The sequence below is a fragment of the Daldinia vernicosa genome (genome assembly GCF_022497035.1).
Source record: "Daldinia vernicosa strain CBS 139.73 unplaced genomic scaffold F5Y00scaffold_8, whole genome shotgun sequence".
Taxonomy (NCBI): domain Eukaryota; kingdom Fungi; phylum Ascomycota; class Sordariomycetes; order Xylariales; family Hypoxylaceae; genus Daldinia; species Daldinia vernicosa.
In genome coordinates, this window is record NW_025953924.1 from 454,031 (window position 1) to 476,581 (window position 22,551).

At 48.0% G+C, this 22,551-nt stretch overlaps 4 protein-coding genes across 4 annotated transcripts; 3 read left to right on the top strand and 1 right to left on the bottom strand.

Annotated features, from left to right (window-relative positions):
• Positions 1-1,008: 1,008 nt before the first annotated feature.
• On the bottom strand, positions 1,009-4,868 carry F5Y00DRAFT_205652 (AIP3-domain-containing protein). Its single transcript, XM_048005430.1, has 2 exons — positions 4,313-4,868; positions 1,009-4,077 (listed from the first exon to the last, which is right to left on the bottom strand). The coding sequence occupies exons 1-2, from the start codon at positions 4,475-4,477 to the stop codon at positions 1,213-1,215; spliced, it is 3,030 nt and encodes a 1,009-aa protein (XP_047867964.1). The 5' UTR covers positions 4,478-4,868; the 3' UTR covers positions 1,009-1,212.
• Positions 4,869-5,509: 641 nt separating this feature from the next.
• F5Y00DRAFT_228462 (FAD/NAD(P)-binding domain-containing protein) lies at positions 5,510-7,214 on the top strand. The gene has a single exon (XM_048006632.1). It carries the CDS (start codon positions 5,806-5,808, stop codon positions 7,045-7,047), a length of 1,242 nt encoding a protein of 413 aa, XP_047867965.1. The 5' UTR covers positions 5,510-5,805; the 3' UTR covers positions 7,048-7,214.
• A 4,002-nt stretch (positions 7,215-11,216) lies between these two features.
• Positions 11,217-14,227, top strand: F5Y00DRAFT_258994 (uncharacterized protein; the record flags this gene model as incomplete). Its single annotated transcript, XM_048010802.1, has 4 exons — positions 11,217-11,361; positions 11,416-11,800; positions 11,854-13,955; positions 14,016-14,227. 4 exons carry the CDS (start codon positions 11,217-11,219, stop codon positions 14,225-14,227), a joined length of 2,844 nt encoding a protein of 947 aa, XP_047867966.1.
• Positions 14,228-18,187: 3,960 nt separating this feature from the next.
• Positions 18,188-19,752, top strand: F5Y00DRAFT_205712 (uncharacterized protein). The gene is made up of 2 exons (XM_048005432.1): positions 18,188-19,211; positions 19,272-19,752. The coding sequence occupies exons 1-2, from the start codon at positions 18,379-18,381 to the stop codon at positions 19,693-19,695; spliced, it is 1,257 nt and encodes a 418-aa protein (XP_047867967.1). The 5' UTR covers positions 18,188-18,378; the 3' UTR covers positions 19,696-19,752.
• The last annotated feature ends 2,799 nt before the right edge of the window (positions 19,753-22,551 follow it).

The following is a 22,551-nucleotide window of genomic DNA, read 5'->3' on the forward strand; positions in this document are numbered from 1 at the left end:
CTTCTATACGCCTGACGTCTTTAAGGCCTTCACCTTCGAAAACAAACTGGCCCAAGACATCGTCTCAGTGTTAATCGACGGCGTTTCCTTACCGAAACTATATCGCTTTTGTAAGTCCAAGATATTAGTTCCGTAGGTGTTTTATGGTATCATTTACTCATATAACATCGTCTAGCCGCTCTGAGACTGGGGTCAGCAATCCAAATTGCCCATATCAATGGCCAAAATGCTACAAGTTTTGAAATGGGAGGGGCGGGACGGATGGGACGAAGGACGAAGATGAAAATGCTGCTGCTGAAGGGGTACTTGCCCAGAGTAGTATTCGAGCGGTGTCTCTCCTTGCTATTGTCTCGGTCTTGATGCTGTGCCTATAATAGAGCCGGTACCTATAAGTGAAGAAACCATCTTTAGAGGAGATGAATATTTGTAAATGTATCTCGGTGGGTCGTAAGTATGTATTCCCCGATTCTCATGTCATTATATGAATAAATGTACCTATATAGGTATGTATATCAATTAGATTAATATACGTGTATAAGTATCCCGGTAAGGGGCGCGGACGGATACCTAGGTACCTCCTAGGTTAGACTATTGTTTGCGCCGTTGAGTCTTCTATGTAAGAAGCTCGGCGTTCTCGTAAGAGCATACTTCGAGAAATATAATAGCCGACTAGGCGAGTTACCGGAACCATGACAATATAAGAGGCATATATATAGCAACTGATGTGAGAGGCTACAGGAGTCATGAGGTATTTATCGAAATGTAAATAAAAAGAAAAAGAAAAAGGAGGAGGGAGGGTTACGCTGACACTCGAAGAACTGCGACTCTAAGTACCTGGATAAGATTAGTTATACTATGTAATTAGTTTCAACATAAAGAGCTGCTCTATCAACCAATATGCGAGTTTTCGGATTAGGTTCCCAACTCAAAGCAGGACTTCAATAGACACCGTACACTAGCAGTAAGTAAATATTTCGTTGACCAATGGGCAATAACTGAAAAAATCATCGTTTGTCTCTAAGAGTAGCAATAGCACCCTGGGTCATACTAAAACGCAATGGGCAAAACTACCTAATGAATAAGCTGTCGGGGCAAAACTAAGGTTCGGATGACCAAGTCAGAGCCGTCTGACCTATGCGCGAATAACGCCAGTCATGACTAGAAACAAGACAAAGGGCTAAGATGCACATCTTACGAGCAGGCTCTATAGCCTTATATTATATCACCATTGGCCGGCGTCTTAGCGGGGCTTTCTGCCTCTGCCTCCACTTCAGCCTCCGCCTCCGCCTCCGTCTCCGTCTCCGCTTCTGCCTCTGCCTCTGCCTCTGCGTCATTTTCCTCCTCCCCTTCCTCCATTTCCTCCCCTTCCTCCCCATCCTCTCCGACCGATTCCTCGGGTATTATGCCATTCATTCGTTCCCAAACCTCTCGTCGTATTCGGTCATCCTTGGCCTTCCTCGCTCGCTCAACCTCTTCAAATCCTCCGCTCTTCTTTAGCTTCCCATCCTCGACGAACTTGGTCAACTCCTTCATAAGGGGATTTCCTTGTCGGCTCTCTAACTCCTTCTGTCGTAGCTTCTCCGCACGTTCTATGGCCTCCAGCCTGTCTTCGTGGTTCGGCTGTAGAGCTCTGACTTCGCCTAGCACACCCTCCTTTGCAGCGTTCGGATCAGAGCTGTTCCCAAGGTGATGTAAGCCCTTCGAAAACTGCCGCGCCGTCGGCGTATTGTCCTTCATCTGCTCCTTAGTGGCTTGTTCAACCAACGCAAAGGTCTCAGAGGCCTTTTCGATGTCATCTTGTAAGTCAATCATTAGGTCTTCCATAACCTTAAGCTCGTCACGGCCCTGGCAAACTTCTTCCAGTTCTTTCTCCCAAATCTTGGTCCAGATGGGCTTCTCTCGCTTCATGTACTCCTGAACCTTCTTGAGCTCTTTGGTCAAGACTTGGATATCCTTAGATACGCTCTCTAGTTGACGCGGTAAGGGTCTCACGCCGCGATTAACGACGTCCTTGCGCAAGTCCTCAACTAAGTCTTGAAGATCGTCCACCTTGGTAACGAGGCGGTCCGAGTCTGAATTAAGCTGCTTACGGCCTTTTGTCACATAGCTATATCCAGAGCCACCTTCCTCCGGTGTTGAAGCCTTGGCAGCCGCAACCTTGACATTGGCTGCTTTGTTTCGTAGGGAAGACATAGAGCTCTGTATCTCCGTCTGGAAGTTTGAGTACGTCTGCCGCAAGACGGCCAGATCTCGTCGCAGTGTCTGCAACTCCCTAAGTTGACTAGTATTGAGTTTAGCGCCAGCGCCAACTCCACTAACTTTAACACCATCCATGACGGCCGGTGGCGCTGAGGCCATACGAGCCATCTCCTTGGCCGTCTCCAGTTGCCTATCCGATACTCTTTGTAAGGCGGATCCCTGATCGGTAACGTTCTGCTTCATCTCGTCTACTACTTTCTTTAGAGCCCCAAAACCCTCGTCGAAGTGTTTCTTGACCTCATCAAGGGGCTCGACATTGAGCGCAAGAACTGTACGGTCTTTGATGTCGGACAGGTCTTCGAGCTCGTGCCGCACCCCAGAGATGGGATCTTGGATATAGATCTCTGGGAGGTCGCTTCCGTTCAGGGCAGTGTTCCAGGAAAACTTCTCGATGAAAGCAAGTTGCAGGCGCCCAATTGTCAAGCCTGTATAGCCCTCCGGGAGCACGAATTTCTTCACTTTGGACTTATATTGCAAGAATAAGGTAAGTTCTTTGTCTAATGGAGGTGATTGCTCTTGTATGGATTGCTTTCGCTGCTTTTCCGGAGGGGTTTGAGGTCGCGGTTTGGATTCTACAGTTGTGTCTACCCTTGGCTTTGGCTTCTCGGGCGAGCCCGGGGTTCCCACTATTGGAAAGGCATCATCCAGAGGTCCGGATATAGTAGCACTAGGTCTATACTTCTCTTCTGGTGACTGAGCCGGTGGACTTTCCGATTGAGGGGGACGTAGATCGGGTCTTGAGCCCTCCTCGCTAACCTTACTGGGTATTCGAACCGGCGAAGACGCTTCATACGCATTCTTGGATTGATTAGATGCGTTTCGACTATGTCGTAGAGACTCCCGGACTTGGACTGCTCGCATAGATTCTCTTACTTCCCCACGTCCACGATTTGGTATCGGGGTATTCTGAGAAGGGAGCATAGGCACGCCATTGGTTGGTGCCCCCAGATGTTTGGATATTTGATAGGCGGAGTATCTTCGTGACGCCCTTCTTTCCAAGTCCCCTCCTCTTTGCAGGGCAGCAAACGCACTCTGTTGCGACTTTGGCGGCGGCGGAGGGGGTGGCGGGAATGAGTCGATATCTATACCTCCCGCAGGTCCTGTAGGTATCGTAGTCTCATCTCCGGGATACGGCGGGAGCACCGGTATGTTCTGCATGGTGTTACTCGACAGTGATGACTGTTCGGAGTTGAAAGAAGCGTTTGACTGGTCTCGTTGCAGAGTTCGTCGATTGGGAGACTGGGTGACTGCTGGCGGGCCTTCGCTCTGCTGTTGCTGTGATGCCACCATTCTTTCGTTCTGTTGTGGAGTAGTGTACCCGTTCTCGAGGCCTTCGTTTAGAAGGTTTGTGAGGCCGGTATTGTTGCTTCCGGTGGTGCTGCTACTCATAGTACGGCTAGCAATACTAGTTGATTCAGGCGAAGTAGCCCCGTCTTTATCTCGATTCTGCTTCTGTCGCAGTTTCTGTTGTTTTCTCTTCAACCCGTGTAAAAGATGGATAATGATGTCTCGTATTCGGGGCAGATACTTCTCGAGGCTCTCTGTGTTGGCTTCCTGGCTTAAAGTAGCCTCCAATATATGTCTTAGGTTTTCTGGGACGTTCCCTAGGTCAGATGTGTCAACGTTAATTGCAGTAAATGCGCGACAGGCCATATTAAACTCATAGCCCAATCTAACATAGACGTCAGAGACCTGAGTGTCAGTAGCCTGACCGCGCGACCATTGCGTTAACGTTTCGAGGAGTTGTTTTGTCGCGACGAGTAGATGCGTAACGCTCTTTTCTATTTGTGATAGTGGCATAGAGGATCCATTAGATTGCTGCCAGTAAAACCATACGGTTAACATCATAACTCTGCAAGAGTGGACATGGTGTGAAAAGAAAAAGAAGAGAAGAATGTTAATAAGAAGGGAAGAAGAAAATTAGACGGGTTGAAAGGCAAACAAACAAGAATGAGGCAGAACATTGAAAGATTAAAAGATTAAAACACCGCCTTCCCCCGCCTAGCAACCGATAATCACACCGGTTACGCAATCTTTAACGGCATTAACTTACATTGCGTCTAGAGGAACTACTCGCAGCTGATCTATTCGAAGCCGTTGACGAGCGCGGCTGCATACCGGCTGGCGACATTGGGCGCATCGGAGCATTATTGGGAATACCATCGGGCCCCGGTGACCGTCGTTGTATTGATCTCTGAGAAGCAGTAGGAGCCTGCATCTTGACTTCAATTCCAGAGCCTAGCCTAGCCCTTCTCAACTTCTCAACTTCCCAATTCTCTATATACCTTATACCTTTCCCCCTCTTTATTCCTTATCGGTTTAGGATTAGTTTAGGATTAGGTCCCGATCGTCCACCCTATGCTAATATCTCAAGAAAGAAAGCACGGAATATTGGCATTCGTCGAAATGGGTAATCGAAGGCAGTGAGCTAAAATGAAAAGCTATGGTGAGTTACGCTAAGGGAATAGGATGATCAAAATTGGCGTATGTGGAACGGGTTGCGATGGAAAGTCGTCGAGCAAGTCATAAGTCCGAGGTCAAGTTGTGGATGACTGATGCCCGCGTGAGGCGCGACGTTCGAAAAGATCGAGGAAGCCCGACCAACGCTAATCCTATTTTGGAAAGGTGTCAACGCAGGGGCTAGGGTCAAACACGGCGGACGGTCGGGGCGTGATTAAGTTAAAAGTTCCTAGGGTGGGTGTTACTATGTAAGTGGGGCCGGTCGTTGATAGTCTAAGGTTCTCGTTGGATATTAGAGGCATCTAACACCTAGAAAGTCACTGAGAAAGTCCACTAGTTACCTATTAACTCTATTAAGTCAATGTTTTTCTTTCCCTTTTTTGCATATGATGTCTGATTTGAGTAATTGTCTAAAACATTAAAGCTAAGCAACCGGGTTGCTAGCGTACCTAGGAAGTACCTGTTATTCTAAACAGAGTGACTTGTGTATATTTGACAACGATCCATTACATAGGTATGTCTTGATACCTAGGTAGGTAGCTAAGATTGGTAACTCATTGGTGTCTTGTCTATAAAGTACCTAACCTAAGCAGTAGCCTTAAATATGAGGGCAGCTACGTAACATCTCTACCTATGCCTTATATCGACTTATCCAAAGGTATACATACATACTATCTATGTACTCGACTCGAATTGAGGCTCCATATATACAGTTGTGAAATACAAGACTTCCTACATATTTCACAGCCCTGTCTATTTTAAGAGGATGCTACTATGTAGCTTCGGGATTTAAACAACGACTTCTACCCTCCGAGCAGCGAGCCCCGCGACACGTCAGCGTTGCCTTTTTTAATAGTGATAGGATTAAATCCATCACCATGTACTTACTCGCTTGTAATATGGTCTATTGACTAATAAATTGTTATATATTGAGTAAGCATTCTCGACTTTAGGGAAAACTCTCAACCCAAAACCCAAAACCACTTCACCCAAGTTATATATTACTATAGACTGATATAAAGGCGACATCCTTAGTTTGGACATCAACGTTATATATTGAATTTCAACCCACACATAAGCGGAACGATGTCTCTTCTAAACATCTCCATCATTGGGGCTGGTCCGGCCGGGTGTATGCTTGGACGGATTCTATCATTATCCAAAATCCCTTTTACAATTTATGAAAGCGACGAGAGTCCAAATTATCGTTCTCAAGGAGGCTCGTTGGATTTACATCCCGGCACAGGCCTTGCGGCGATGAAGGACGCTCAACTATGGAACGAGTTCTTGAAACACGGCCGATTCGACGGCGACTATATGATGATGGCCGATAAGGACCTTAAGCCCTTCGTACAGTTCGGTCCTGGCAATAAGCTCAGCGAGCGGCCTGAAATTGACCGTGCCGAGCTACGCCGGATCTTAGCGGAGTCGCTCCCGGAGGGAAGTATCAAATGGGGCCATCGCCTACGACGTGTCGAAGAAGGGAACACTCTGGTCTTTGATCATACAACAGTGTCCGGTTCCGATCTTATAATTGGATGCGAGGGGGGCTGGAGTAAGGTCCGAAGTTACGTCTCGCCGACAGTGAAACCACACTATACCGGGGTTGGATATCATGGTCTCCGGATACCAGATGCGGCAAACACCGCGCCAGATCTCTATAAAGTAGTCAATCGCGGGAGCCTGTTTGCCAGCTCGAATGGGCAGAGGTTGGCGGTACAGCAGCTCGGGACTGGTAGCTTGAGTGTCTCCTGGTGTTCGCGCCGTCCCGAAAACTGGACGCAGACTTGCGGATATGACCCTCATGATGTCGATCAAGTTAAGAAGGCAATCCTCGAGGAAATGCACGACTGGAGCCCACAGCTACGGGAAGCGATCGAAAAGGTACAAGATGGCATATGCGAAGCGAAGAATCTGTACATGCTTCCCGTTGGCTGGCGCTGGGAGCACCGCCGCGGCGCAACATTCATTGGCGACGCCGCACATTTGATGACCCCGTTCGCTGGCGAAGGAGTAAACGCTGCGTTTGACGATGCGAGAAAACTCGCCGCTGCGATCGTTAGGGCAGTCCAGGCGGGCGGCGGGCTAGACGAGGTCGATAGGGAAATACAAACGGCCGAGGAGGATATGTTTAAACGTATGGAAATATACCAACGACAGACGGACGAGGTTACGAAGTTGTGGTTTTTCAGCGAGGGAAATATGAGGGATGTCGTACCTAAGGTGATGGTAGAGCATGCTAAGGCAAAGACGCCGACAGCCTTCCATCCTTTAGCCTGGGGACTCATTAATTCGTATTGGTTCTTCAAGAATACGTTCTCAAGCTAGACGCCATGCCTATTTATACATTAGGTACCTACACTAGATCGGAGTTTGGCGCATTTGAGGGCATGTAATTTATTGATCTTAGATCCCCTCTTAGATGATAATAGTATAGGTTAGAGGTGACTGTCTTGCGTTATATTAATACTATAACTCGGAATTATCGCATGCAACCATCACACAAACTCGTAACCATCAGCCACTCGTATCGACCAAAAAAGAGCATCGTGTACTACTTAGCATGGTATTTCATGTATCCCTCGTTTCAGGTGCAGAGATTGGCGAGGTTCATCGTTGTGGGCGAGACATGACCTCATACGATTGAATCAGGTTCGATGTGACTACGATCGGACGGGAACTCCCACAGCGTGGAGACGTTATATTGGGGCTTAGCTTTGCAGATTGCAGATCTATTTTCCTATTCTTTGTCTCTTGTAGGTGAATACAAACGGGTCCCTATGAATTATCTCGAGCGATGAGGTGAGGCTACATACCCGAGGGCCGACGTAGTAGCAAATTGACTAGATCACGCTCCCAATTATAGACCTTAGGGGCCCCTATCAAACGAATGCTCGGTCAATGACCTATAACTGACCTATCATCGTGTAACGCATCAAACGAGGCGCAGATTCCACTTATACCTTTTTTTATAAAGTCTTCATGTTTAGCCCCCGGTATAGTATAAGTATAACCCTAGGGTCACAATGGGCTACTGTCAGAGTGGTAACGGCGTCCGAGCCTCCCTCAACTCACTATAAACCTCCATGTTTAATCTTTGTTGGAAAAGCCTCGGCACCTGCGGTTTCGTTCCCGCGGGGGCGCAGTCTGACAAATTTCTGCAGCAAACGCAGAGATGTTGCTTTCCGAAAGGCCAATAGTGAGTCAGGTTATCGCGAAGCTAACCAAAATATGTATGTTAAAGAGAACGAGCTTGTCCAGAATTCGGGGTCATCTAGCGCTGTCGATCTGACTGGGGTTCCCTTGGGAGGCTATCTTTTCGAACTTAACTCCATCTTCGTAAATGACGAATAACCAATGAGTAGCGGCCTTATGGCCAACAACTATTATAAATAATAATAATATAAGGCTTTTGGGATTGTTCACACATATACTACAAATGTCTCTTTCGACCTGAAGCAAGTTAACCTTTGGTTACAATTTATTGGTTTGGCTCGCCCCATGGGCGTTATTCACCCACGCCTTCTGCAGCCCTAAGAGCCCTAAGAACTCCAATCGGCTCCAACTACCATGCAATCGAGGGGCTATGTAAAGGCATGGAATACATAGGTAGGTAGGTTTCAAAAGGCATGCCCACATAGGTAAATAAGATGCTTCTTACCTTAAGGTTGTTACAAACGAGGCTCTGTGAAACATTTGAATATACACTCTTCGCCTCGAGTTAGAGGCTCATGTGCGCCCAATGTGTTGCCTTATATTACGGCCTAATTATGAACCTGACATGTACCTAATGGGATACCTAGAAGAGGCACGCAACGTATTTGAAAGTGACGTACCTGGCTAAAATACCTAGGTAAGCATAGTTATCTGCCTTAGGTTAGGTAGGTATAGACCGTTGATCTTGGCATTCTAGGGATCGGTGTTCGATGACGATGATGTTCATTAGGGATGAATATTACGTACCTAACCTAGTTGGCAGGTTGTCCTCGAAAAGCATTAGATTCAGCCTGGCCTTGAAAGCTGGCCTCATATGTAGCATTTACCTACTGATATAAAAGGGCAATGCCAAATTAAAATGTTGGGCAGAATGAACTTTGCCGCCATTATCAATAGCTTTGGCCAACATCTAATGCACCTCTAACATGGGTTATCTACACTGGATAGTAGATGTAACCAATAACATTTGTATATTCTAGGTTTCAATATCATGATCATGATCTTAACCAGGTTCCCATATTATATATGATAATTGTTAGAATGTTAGAATGGTCTTTCGGGCGCTAGCTATTGCCAACCCTAGTGTCATGTTCATGGCCTCAAAACTGAGTTACTTGCTAGGGAATCACAGTACTGCCAAATCACTTAGCTTTAAGTCTGCAAGATGTATGAATATAAGGTACCTAATGTATGTTACAACAAATGTATCACGCAAACTGATCACGCAAATTGTACATTTGTGTATATGAATCGACTGGTCTCCGAATGAGTGTTGACCGGTGTAACCACTGGCACTTCTTGGACCCCATCCCTAGGTACCCCTTAGCAGTATGTAGGAGATGTAGGAGGGGCTGGAGGGGAATATCTGCATGTATATAATTATTGGATACCTTAAACGACGACATTCCACATCTTTTTTGCATTCACCCTTTCTAAAGATATCCTATTGGTTAAAAATAACCATTCATATTCAAGTCATAATAGTTAAAGCTTAACTTATTCAGTTGTAAGACATAAAACCCATTCTCTTCTTCAATTTACTTACCTCATACGGTATGATAGCACTGTCTCCACGTCAACCCACAGCGTCAAACACCACTAAACAAAAAGTCTAAAATGTGCTAATTGTACCCCTAATCATTCAGAATTATACAGTGCAAACTCCAAAATCCTCTTTTTACCTTACCAGCTTACCTAACTCTAACTCTCACCTAACTCTCCTATCCGATCGTACCTGCAAGTTGCGCCAGTCAGACCACCTTTCTAAACTTACCTAAACTTACCTATCCAATTAAGGTCTTGCCAATAAGGCCTCGCCTCCCGCTGCCAGAAAAGACGCTCGGACCATCTACACCTATCAACTATCAAAAGGAAAGAGGTCCCAAGTCTCGCAGTCTCGCAGTCTCCCACATCTCGACCCTTGGCCCACCACCACAACAGCCAATCTGTTAGTACCTGTATTCCAAAGTACCCACAGAAAACGCTATGTAACTCGTTGGCCTCGACACCTTAACCACTAACCACCACAACCTCCACTTTCCCATCAACTCCTTCTCCAACTTGACTAACCGTCGCTCTATAGACCAGAGCAAGAAGCAGCGTCCTCTGCGACGAGGTCATATTACAGCACCGAGCTGGGGGTTGCCGAAGGGAGAACAGTTAGTAGTTGACCAATTAGCCCGAGGTGAGACAACAGACCTTTTCTCTGCAGTACTCAGTAGGTACTTGACCAAGCCGAGCCCAGCAAAGCAAAGCAAAGCACAACACAACCCAGTACAGCACAGCACAGCACAAGCACAGCACTACCAAAAAAAGTATTGCCCAGCAACCCCAGCAACCCCAGCACCCAGCACCAAAGCACTATATCTATTATTTTAGTTTTAGGTACCTAAAGTTGCATGGGCATCCGTGGCCAGCTGCTGGTCCGCACCGCACTGCCCTGCCCTTTTTTGACGAAGCTGTGTGCTGCCCAGACTGCCAGTGAGGAACACAGAACAGGACTGGATTGATGTGTGAGAAGAGCGAACGAGCCAGCGACCTTGACCACTTTTTTTTTTTTACCGGTTACTTCCAGTCTCCCAATCCCTTCTGCAGTTGGCCTTGTCAACAAAGCAACCTTTTTTTTTTCTTCTGCTGCTTCGACACTCTAGACCATTCACCTCTTTGTCTTATTCGCAATCATTCCCTCGTGGCAGCAAGCTGCTCATAGTTTTTCCGCATTTCGACACACTTCCCACCTTTGCGCTCTTTCTATTACCCTCTTGTTTCTAATGCGCTGACGTCCAGCCGTTTTTATCTACAGTCAAACTGCTACTTGGCAGAAGGTCTGGATATCGGCCAGAAGCAGCACTGTCACCACAACTACCTCGACCACCCCGAATCCCAAATCCCAACTAAGCAAAGTTTGTCTTAGCAAGACAAGCAAAGCTTCATTCGATTCCTTCGAGCAAGTGAGTTGTTAGCTTAACTTTCTTGCGACGTCGAGCTTCTTGTCATACGTCGGGCTTGGATTCGCGTCACCTCCACCTCCTTCCCTCAGATCCGCGCTAGCTGTTCCCGAACCGCAACCTTCCCATCTACCTCTAAATCCGCCAATTGCACCACAAACACAATACTACAATACCATAATACCCTCAAGCTTGCTCACCTTACCTCGGCTCTCCTTTCGTTAACTAACTATCCATCCGGTGCAGGGCGGAAGGGTTTAGATTACCTTCGTCAAGTGTGTCGAATTCGAAAGTATCTTCTGACACTTGACCGCTCTCATCTGTTCCCTGAGAATGGTGCAGCAGAAGAAAAGTTCGGGCGAGTCGACGAACGGAATTAGCAAGAGAGAATATCCTTCCATGTCCTTTCAGAAGAAGGATATGTCGGATACTAGAGTTATGGGGGGGAACTCGGCTAAAGGCGATGTTAAACATAATGGTATATCCTACTAGTTAACTACTATTATCACATATGGCGCTAACAATGGTGTAGGCTCGACGATCAACTCGCAGGGCAACTTCCGAACCGACAGTGCTATTTCCTCCTCTCGCCCGGGCCGTGAGCGACCCTTGCAGCCATGGGTTGGGCCAAGCAACTCGGACGGGCTCGACTTGAGCTTGGAGAAATCCAGTGGCGATGCTCCCTGGGATCAGTTTGCTGTTAACGAGCGCCAATTTGGTATCAAAACTACATATGACGAAAATATTTACACCACCGCCATTGATAAAAGCCACCCACAGTACAAGGAGAGGGTAGCTGCTGCGGAAAAGAAGGCCAGGGAGATCGAGCGAAGCGCTGCCGCCACAGCTCATGTGGCCGAAGAGAGAGTTATGGATCATGCTGGAGGTGACGATGTAGGTGGTAACGAAGAAGAGAAGTAAGTCAGATTATGTTATACATATCACCAGATTCCGGCTAACTCGGGAATAGGTATAGCGGTGTTAAGCGACAGGATTTTCCTCCTTTGCCTAATAGCCGAGAGAACAAGTATACCCCCCCGGCAAGACGAGCACCAACCGCCGCGTCGACTGTGAAGGGCGCACCAGTCGACCCAGCCATCATATCTTCGCAGCTGAAGGCACAAAAGAACCAGCCTGCTCTCCCGAAACAGGATGATAACAAGCTCCGCCCTAGCCCTAAGGCCGAAGTGCCTTCGGTGTCTCCTGCTGCTAAAGCCACAGAGCCTAAACCGGATAGTAAGGTTGAGGCGCAACAAAAACCTACAGAAAGCAAACCAACAAGCCAGAACGCCACTCAACTACGACCGTCCGCTGCTACTAGCCGAACTATCTCCCCTCAGTCGAAAGATGGCCAGGGCGTCGCGCCTAGTGCGACTTCGACTGTCGAGCGGGACGTTCTCAAGGAGTTCAAAACATTTGCTAACCTGCAGCGTATAAATGCTGAGAAGGTCCGAAGCAACAAGGCAAAAGCCGACAAGGAGGTGAAATTAACCGAGCTAAAGAAATTTGCCGACAATTTCAAGCTACCGACTCCTGTCCCTATGGATTTAATATCGATCATTGCTAAGGATCCGGCGAAGCAACGGGAGATCCAAGAAAAGGCTAAGCGAGACGCGGCTGAAGTCGCTAAAAGAAAGGCTGAAGAAGCCGCCGCAAAAGAGAAGAAGGGAGCCACTCCAAAGGAGACCCAGGCCCCTGCAACTTCTCAAGCGCCTCCTGATAGTAGAGCCGGCCGTCCATCCGCAAACCCCCCAAGTGCAGCCCCAGCAGCAGCTCCGCGTCACGGAGGTAACCGCCAGAGCTTTATTCCCCCAACATACCCTTACCAAGGGAATCGCTCGGGACCTCAGCACATCCAACAAACTGGCCGCCAGGGCGGCTTGGCTGGACGCATTCGAGAAGTGCAAAAAGCACAAGGCCAGGACGGCCGGCTGCCTCCGACTGGCCCCGCCAGTACGACCGATCCTTCCTTCGGCCGTCGTATCGGTGCTCATATAGGCCCGAAGTTGAATCCGCACAGTCACGAGTTTCGACCTAATGCGTTTGCGCCGGCTTTCAACCCGAACGGCGGACACCCCAGCGCAGGCTCAAGCCCCCGTTCGGCCATTAATCATGCAACCGATGCGCAGATCAGCACCGCCAGTACTCATACTACGCTGGTCGTTGTAACTAAGAAGAGAAAGGCGGTCGACCCCAAGAAGTGTGCTATATTGTCTTTTGTGAAGACAATCCAGCCCCCGGAGAACAAGAACTGGAATGAAAACGATGGGCTTCGCCCCTCTTACGATACTCAGCCAACCTGGCGCTCCGCGACTGACGATGAGAAGCCGGATTCGACAATGCGCTTGACGTTTGATGAATATTTTGAACGACAGCCGTTCAACACGCAGCCTACTCCGAACCCCCCGCATCTCCTGCCGCAGATGGCCCATCACCATCAACTGCCCCTACACATGCAGAACCCCGCGCACTCCGCTGCACCACGACACTCGCCTCACGTCCCTCCGGTTCAAATGCATGGTAATCAGCACGGTCCTGTCCCTCATGCACCGTTCAATGGAGCAGACGATCATAGAATGATGCACTCAAACTCGTCGCAGTCCTACTCATCCCCAAGAATGAGCCAGGTACCGCTCGTATACCCACCCAACATGAACTCGGCAGCCCAGATACCCTATAACCAACACATGATGCCCTCGTTTATCGGTCCCGGAGCGCCACCGATGAATCAGTTCAACCGCAGCTTCTCCAATTCGCCACAATACGTCCCTCAGCAGCCAGGAGCGATGGGTGCTCCGATGATGATGCAGCCCCAGTTCGTGCCACAGCCAATGGTCGCCGGTCCGCCACAGATGCAACCTTACCCTGGTACCGGCCATCTGCAGTTTATGCCTCCCGGCGCAACACCGCCCCAACCAATGCCTGGTGTCAATGGCTATCCCAGTCCAGGGCGGCCTGCAGCCCCTCTGATGGTCCACCAGGGATCACAGCAGGGACAGCCAATCTATAATATGAGTCCCAGTGTGCAGTATCAACAGCCAGCAACATTTGTGCCGCAGCAGCAAGGACAGAGTAAGTGGCATATATGGCAGCCCGACCAGCGCAAGAAGCCAGCTAACATACGAGGGATAGTGAATTCTATGCGAGGATATAGTAATCCTGGCCCGCAACAATTCGGTACAAGCCCGCAGCAAATGCATCAATATGGGCCCCCGCATCGCAATGGAAGTAACAACTTCAAGAACTATCAAGGTCACAACCAACATCAAGGTCCTCAAGGTGGCCACACGATTCCGTCTGGGCCTCAGGGGCGATCTTCCGAAGGCCCTGACGAAGCCAAGTGAAGGGAGCTTTAGAAACTGCTCCCTAAGAACTTAACCAGCGCCGCGCTCCAGCGCATATCTATTTCTTCATTCAACATGGCATTGGTATCGGCCACCTGCGTTCGTCGATTCTATCGTCGCCTTTGCATGGACATATAGCGTTATCGGACTTGCGACCTCGATCCGGTCTTCATCTCTTTCAACCCCTTCAGTTGGGTGAAGACGTAGCGGCAATATATTTTGTTACGAGGATCGGTCGCACAAGACAGTCGCTAACTACACATATCCTACTAAATCTCAAACCAATATGCACGTGTCGACATCTTCTATGACGTGGCCCTTAGGCACCTTGGCCTCGTAGGATATGTCTTTCAAACGTTTATTTGCCTAAGCAACGACAGGCTTGGGAAGGCATCGACCAGGATGAGGAAGTGTTGGAGCAGGCGGTCGGTGGTGCATGAGGCGAAGCAGCTTGAGCTTCTACGTGTCGAGGAGGAGGAAGGAATCAAGTAGCTTTATCTGGCTGTAGCTCTGGCTTGATCGCAGCGGTTGCGTCTACATTAGCGTCGTGGTCCGATATACTTACTACCAATTGTTAAGGGCCAGCGTCAGCCAAGCATGAGGAGAGGTTGTTTGCGGGATTGCCGGTCCAAGTGACAATAGCTTCACCCGAGTTATTGAAAAGTCCTCAGGAATGCGAATGAGAGACAGCCATATCGTAGTATCGATCTCGCAGATAACAATAAAAATAGTGTTTACACTAATTATAAGTTGATCGTGTTGGCTGCATACCTAGATAGTAATATGGCAATATTAACTTATCTGGACATGGCTTATATGGACTTGTGATAAATGCTGGTTTAGTAAGACGGAAATCAACTCAATGAACCAGATTCGCATCTCATCGATGCTCTCCAGCTGATACCTTAGGTAGTCAAAGTAGCCTAACGTACAGTGATGAGAAGAGCGGCGACGTCTTCTTCAAATACCGGGAATGCCGGCGCTATCAATTTACGTAGAGAGCAATATGTTGAATAGGCGCCTTGCCTTAATAGCTCTTTACGTAAATGCTAAGTGCTAGATGTATACTGGATATTTTACTTCAACTTATCGCTGCTCGGAGATTCCGACCTATCCACCGTCTTCGGCAGAACGTCACGACTCATGATATAAGTATGAGGCGAAGGTGAAGGGCAGTGCTATTTCACGATCATGCGTTTGAAACCTAAGAGCGCGTGGCAATGAAGGATTCATTAAGAGTGCCTAGAGGAGAGTCAGGAGACTAATAAAATGGGTTTAGAGAGGATGCAGATCTACTTGATATATACTTAGAGAGGCAAGAAACTAAGAAACTGCTGTAACATAGGATTTTTTTTTCTTCTTCTTTTTTTTTTTTTTTTTTATCTACGTAGAACGTTTTGCTCTTACTTCCAAGGGATTCTCTAATTACGATTCATGCTTCTGCTCCTGATGAAGCGAGTTAGGTGATAAATAAAGCATTGAAACAGACAAGGCTGACTTTGGACCTGCCGTATGCGGAGAGTTGTCCCCGGGAATTTTTCTATAAAAAATAGCGTTAGGATACTATTATGGGGGGGTACTAGGGGTAGGTGCTATATATGAGGGGACGGAATGGACATGACGCTCAATGCGAACTGGAACGAGGTCGGTTGGCGACGGACCCATTTTAAAAGATGTTTCAGTGTTTCAACTTTTGAACCAATCATATGCGGCCATGGGCTCCCTCAATTAGGTTTGTTTAAGATCTTTTGTGCAGGGGTTAGGAGAAAAAGGAGGGCCAGTCAACCAATTTAGTCGTTTCAAGATCCGGCCTACGTAAGTGCAACCTAGGAAAAGAAGCACCGAGAAGACGAGACCCCCTTTTTTTTTTTTTTTTTTTTTTTTTTTTTTTGGCAATTGGGTCTGGGGATAAACAGACGAGTCATGTCCATCAGGTTATTCTTGTCTACATATACTCAAGTACATATGCACGTAAAAGCTCCAATGCCAGGAGGTAATATTCCGTTAGGTACATACACTAGGTTGGTGGGATGTTTCTTCTTTTTTTTTTGTGTGCGCGTGCGCGCGGTGATGTGATCGCTGAAGATCTACACTACGCTACCTGACTAGCCATCTCATCCAATAGGAGATCTTTTCCCCTGACTTTAGTAAACTAGCATTCCCGGACTTTCCAATCCGTAGCCTATGACCACGTTACCCATCCTGCCATCAGCCGAGCCGTGAAAAATCAAAGCCGGCTTTACTACGGACATCTCATTAAGAACGATAATGAGTAATTAAGCACATCTCAGTATCGAGTCAATGTGCCGCTGCTCGTCATTCTATTCTCAATCCACACAATAAATCAACTTATTGCTATTGGGGCCACGTTAGGAGTCAAGATAATTCGGCGTTTCCGATCTGGTATATAAGGAAACACTTTATCCACATTATACTCCTATACTATATAAACATTTGCCATTGCGGGTAGGTAGTTTAGTTTGGTGTAGTCTAGTTGGAGGAATAATACATGTTAGGTAGTGCATTCTATTTGAGTGCGACGAAGGAAAATCAAGGGGGGGTTTCCAGGGATCGAAAAATGCTTAGAGGTGGCAGGCGGGACTAGAAACAAGCGTCACCAAACACGACCAAAGAGAGACAAGAAAAGCTTGTGAAGGTGCTGTGCCTGGACCGAAGCTGACGACTGTGGCTAAGGAGGCTAGTGAGGGTTAGGCTGGGTTCCCAAGGAGGTAATTCCGAAGGAGGTAGGTAGGTAGTTACTGCATATACAAAGTTTAATAAGTGGTCGATCGTCGCTCGCACTGCAGCCACTGACTAGCTAGTCCAGGTTAGACGTTTCACCGATTCAGGTACCAGATTGGGCTGATTGGTGTAGGTTCCTTCAGCCCACCACCCACTTTCAGCTTTTACCGCTGCGGCGCACCGGCAATCAACTGCGCTTCATCACCTCCCATTCTTTACAATACCACCAATTACGACCAATGATCTCCAATACCTCCAATTATGCTTATCCCCGTAACATCTGGTGTCATCCCAAATCCTACCATTGGGAGCTTATTCCCTAGGTAGGCATGTGCGAGAGAAGGAAATAAAGAAGTGTGTTTTGCATTGTTTGAAGATCTGCTCTCTTCCAATCCAGTCTCGATGGAATGGCTGACTGTAGACCACCCATTGGATAACCACCTACTTTATTTCTTTCAAAGAATCTGTGGATCTGCCTCGTGAAGATCCAAGCATAACCACTCCACTTCAGCGGCTGCTTGGCTTCCTCCGTCAGCCATGCGATAGGAGCTGTATGCAGTATGTACAATAAGTGCGCGCCTGTTGATTCCCGGCCTGGGCGACCTCATCTAGACAGGTAGGTAGGCGACTATGTGGATATGGCGGGGCCCACCCATGTCCACCCATGTCCACCCGAATTCACGATTCAGGGGTTCTTCCAACTAAGACATAGATTGTCAGCCGAACGAGGGCGGGAAACCAGGAGAAGGAGACCCGGGCTAAGCCAGCCATCATGGGGAGTGCATCTTACCAGCACGAATCGTGCTGCACGACAGGGTCTCGGTTCTCTTGTCTTGTCGATTCTGGATGTGACGTTGCCACTTGCAAGCAACCGCCACACCTCCTAACATGTGTCTATGAATATAAAGATGTTCGTCGGCACCCGGGCATCACACTGCTTTCCTCTCACCACAACTCATCCGCATCATCGGAGAAGTACAAGATCTTTCTCGTCTCCCCCCACTTTCCTTCAAACAACCCAATTTGATCTGCTGGTCATTTAGGAACTCCCAGGTGGTTTCCTACTATTTTTCCATTACATCGGTTCATTGTTCTACGGTCATCTGGCACGGTAGATCTCGGTCCACATCGTCGTCCCTTGTTCATAAACAAAGTCCTAGAGACAAATCGCAAACTTGTCCAATTCTTTGTTTACGACCTTCCTTTGGAATATCGAACGTGTCGATACAATCTTTATTAACCACCGAGATCCATTGGCAATTTACCCTGCCAACGCTCTCTTCGACGGAACTTTGAATTAGATCTTGAAATCTACCACGTGCCAACCGGCAAACAACACTCCTTATTCTTTTCTCTTGAAGAGGAAAGCCGAAACATAAAAAGAATACCAAATCACAAGAACAGCCAAGATGCAGATTCGATCTTTTCTCATTGCCGCCCTGGCTGCTGGTACAGCCACGGCTCACATGAACATGAAGGACCCTCCCCCATTGGCATACAAGGGTAACCCCAACTCCAAGGACCCGAACATCGACTACTCTATCACTTCTCCCATCACCAAGGAGCAATACCCTTGCAAGGGTTATCTCAAGTTGATCGGTACTGCCGAGGGTGCTTCCGTCAAGACCTACGCTCCCGGTGGCTCGTACTCGATGAGCGTCGAGGGAGGTGCCTACCACAACGGTGGTAGCTGTCAGCTCTCTCTGTCCTACGACAAGGGCAGCACATTCACCGTTATCAAGTCCTTCATTGGTAACTGCCCTACCGCCTCGGGTGGTACTTTCAACTTCGACATGCCCGCCGATGCTCCTGAGGGCGATGACGTCGTTTTCGCCTGGACTTGGGTCAACAACACTGGTAACCGAGAATTCTACATGTCTTGCGCCATCGTCACCATCAAGAGTGGTGCCGCAAAGCGCGAACTTCCCATGCCGAACATGAAGCGCGACACTGCCTTTTCTAGCCGCCCCCAAATGTTCACGGCGAACCTGGACGGTGAATACTGCACCAAGGAAGGCGTCGACACTGTTTACCCCGAGCCCGGCCCAGACGTTGAGAACACGTCTACCAATCCCGGCCCGGCAATCTTGTGTGCCACTGGTGCCGATGCTCCCGAAGGTGGCTCCGGTTCCGGTTCCGGCTCTGGCTCCGGTGCTGGTTCCAGCTCATCGGCCGCCGCAAGCACTCCCGCTACTACCTCCGCTGCTGCCCAGTCCAGCTCTGCTGCTGCCCAGCCCACAATGTATGTACCTCAATATCCTACACAAATTCTCATTCCGATCGATGAACTAACTCTTTCTAGTACTGGTGGTGTTTTCCTGACTGTGCCTCCTTCCGGAAGCGCAAGTGCTACTCCTGCTTCCTCGACTCTGGCTACGGTAGTTGTTCCCTCTTCGAGCGCAGGAACTGGTGCCGGTGCTTCTTCCTCAGTTGTTGCTGCGCCTCCCGCGGCATCATCCCCTGCTGGCACTCCCACTACCAGCGCTAAGGCTCCTACCTCTACCGGTGGCGCCGGTGCCGGTGCTGGTGCTCAGTCTGGTGCTTGCACCAACGAGGGTGCATGGGCTTGCTCGGCGGATGGCGCTTCGTTCCAGCGATGCGCTTCCGGCCAGTGGAGCGCGGCCATCCCTATGGCCTCGGGCACTAAGTGCACTCCCGGCATCAGCAACACCTTCCAGATCGGCCGTGTCCGACGAGACCGCGTTCGCCGCGCTGCTCAGATTTAAATCGGACTGCTGAGACAGCTCCGAAATTTACCTAGCACATAACCTTTCATCTCAAGGCTAGGGGCACGGGATTACTTCAACTGTACATATTAGCATCTTGCTCTTCTTTTCTATTCACTTCTTTCTTCCTTCTCTCCGAGAGCGATTTTTTGTTCTCTTCCTTTTTGATAGAATCATGTACACTAGGTCCCGGCTAAAATGGGACGGGGTTTCGGCTGCATGATCAACCACGGATGGAGGCATTATAGCATTCGCTTGAGCAACGGGGATGAGGCTAAGGGGAGACGAGACCGCCTTAGCGACATCCTCGGATACTAGATAAATCATAAAATTTAAGATCTTGATGACCATTACCATTCTGGTTCCGTTTATTGTGACATGGCTTTGGTGTTTTTTAGGTGAGCAATTGTTATTATGAATAAATAATGTCTTGGGGCGAATAATAGGGGGATGTTACTTAGGTAAGTAAGATCCAACATGTCCATCCGCGGGCCATGCCCGCCAATGGCCTAATCTGCGGGCAATGTGTATAGGTAGCTTTACGATCGCGTATGTGTATTCCTAAGCAGTAGGTAGGATGTTAGCGCCCAGCGGATAAGGTGAGTCAAACCCATCATGTCTCATACTCTATTGGTAGGTAACTGAACATGTTGTGGGACCAATGTTCAATCTATTGGCGCATCGCATTATCAGATACCAATCTCGGATGTCTATGATGGTTACACGCAGAGGCCTTAGGAAGTCCTACACAGGCGAAGACTGATGGCGCATCTGGTGTTGTGGCATACAAGCCTTTCCAGATCAGCGACTATTTAGATGTGTTGTTCTATCGCATGCAAGTGAGTGAGTCCGTAACAACCTCTCCCCCTATTCGTAGAGATAGACGCCCAGCGGTTTTCTTATTTGTTATCCATGACATATACCGATTTGTATATAAATAGAGGTACTTACCTAGGTAGTCAGTAGCATTAGAAGATCCCTTTCCTTCCTTTTTGATTATCTTGGTTGCCAGAGTATCATAGTCCGATATTTCAAAATATCAGGACGTAGGTAATCCATAAGCTCATACTCGCGGCGAGCGAGATCGCGGTAACAGCAAAAGCTCTATGGTTGCTGGTGCTGATATGGACTGCGAGCCTCATGCTCGCGACTTACTTGATATTTGTTGTAGGGAGGCAGAGCTAGATGCCCGAACCGAGGTGTCTTGGATTGAGCTCGAGTCGCTTCGAGATAAGGCAGAAGCCTCCAAGACACTCGGTAGGCTAAGCTCCAGCGTTGCAATATGCGACATGTCGAGGTACATATATCTTCCTTACTACGGATACTACATCATATCATAGAGCATAGAGGGAACGGATATCGATTTTTAATGTTATGGATGGGGTTGGGGGCTATAATTGCGAGGTTATGAGTTGTCTAGGCTAGCCAGGTATGTAATCTTCTAGATGAATATATATCGAAATACAAAATAATACCCGAGTTTACGAGGGATATTGTCTGGCTCATCTCAATTTCTTAAACTGGAAGAATTTCTTAAGAAGGAAGTTCGTCCGTACGCAGCCTTTTGGAGCTTTTTATTAGATACATCCCCCAAATGTAAATACGTCTTATCAAATCCCCCTTTTTATATCTTTTTCTCGAAATACGTATTGTTTCGAACCTTTCTTCAAGGTATCTGGGCTTTTGTTTTCTTTTTTTTGGGTACCGAATCGAAGGCGAGGATAAAGGTAAGGGTATCGAGTACTTTTTTAGGGTGCCGAGCCGTGGGTAAAGGTGTTAAGGAGGAAGGTATTAAGGGTAGGTGCCGTTGTTAAAGATGCCGTTTTCGAGGATATCGACGTTTGTTGCCGCCTGCCCGCCAGCAGCGGCACGTAATTGACCTACGTCCAGCTACGACTTTCGTAAACTCGGGCTATTGTGGTGCCCCGCAGTGGGTGTCCTCATGTAGCATAGGATAATAGCGTTAGCCACGGGGTTCCTATAATTCAGGAGAGTTAAGTGTCAAGGCATATCCCCTATGCCTCCTAGAATACCCCGCGGTGACCTACCTATATACATACTTGACTCTCCCGAATAGTATGTACGATGCAAGTAAGGGGTAGAATACTTCAAACCTAAGACGGGGGGACGGCTGATGTATATGCAGCTTCTTTATTTGATTTGTTTCGATGGCCTCTGAATAGACCTCTTGGCACTTAATTCGCAACAAAACAAAATTTGGCTGGTCGCCCACTTGTCGGCCTACGAATTGGGCCACATATGCCGGCCTGTATATAAATAGGGGGCGAGTATCAGGGGCGTTGTGATACAGTATCAAACCAGCCTCATCATAATCTACGCCGCTAGAATGCTTTAGTAGCTGAAGTGTCACCCATACTTCTATTTCGACTCGCCCACTAACAGGAAGCAGAGTATACAATACTCCGGCTCAATTCACTAAGGTACCATAAGCTCCTATCTAGGTACACTGCTTTATATTGAAGTTCTTCAGCCATCGAATGAGGACGGGGTTAGATATGAAAATAGGCCCCAGGCCATAAAACGGGAGCGATGCTGTACTACACCAGAAAATGATGCCTCCCTTTGTCCTATATAATTCAGCTGTTTTCCACTTGGCGGTAAACAGAATATCCCATTCTTCCTATTTTACATATTTCATATTAGCTATACTATTATAGACCATTGTTTACGAAATTCGGCTATGTGCTTGTGTCTATGGGGTCCCTCGTGCTCGATCTACCTACACTTTTACCTCCATCTACGTCTATTTCTACCTCTACCTCTAGCAGTACCCAAATACCGAGCTCCTTGTCAACAACAGCAACAACAACAACAACCGAGTCAACACCTCCTTTT

What these genes read in the sequence shown, in the direction of transcription:
- F5Y00DRAFT_205652 (XM_048005430.1), bottom strand. Translation starts at nt 4,477, where the DNA reads ATGCAGGCTCCTACTGCTTCTCAGAGATCAATACAACGACGGTCACCG. An exon ending in GTAGTTCCTCTAGACGCAAT is followed by an intron (nt 4,078 to 4,312) that starts GTAAGTTAATGC and finishes TTTTACTGGCAG; the next exon opens with CAATCTAATGGATCCTCTAT.
- F5Y00DRAFT_228462 (XM_048006632.1), top strand. Translation starts at nt 5,806, where the DNA reads ATGTCTCTTCTAAACATCTCCATCATTGGGGCTGGTCCGGCCGGGTGT.
- F5Y00DRAFT_205712 (XM_048005432.1), top strand. Translation starts at nt 18,379, where the DNA reads ATGCAGATTCGATCTTTTCTCATTGCCGCCCTGGCTGCTGGTACAGCC. An exon ending in GCTGCTGCCCAGCCCACAAT is followed by an intron (nt 19,212 to 19,271) that starts GTATGTACCTCA and finishes AACTCTTTCTAG; the next exon opens with TACTGGTGGTGTTTTCCTGA.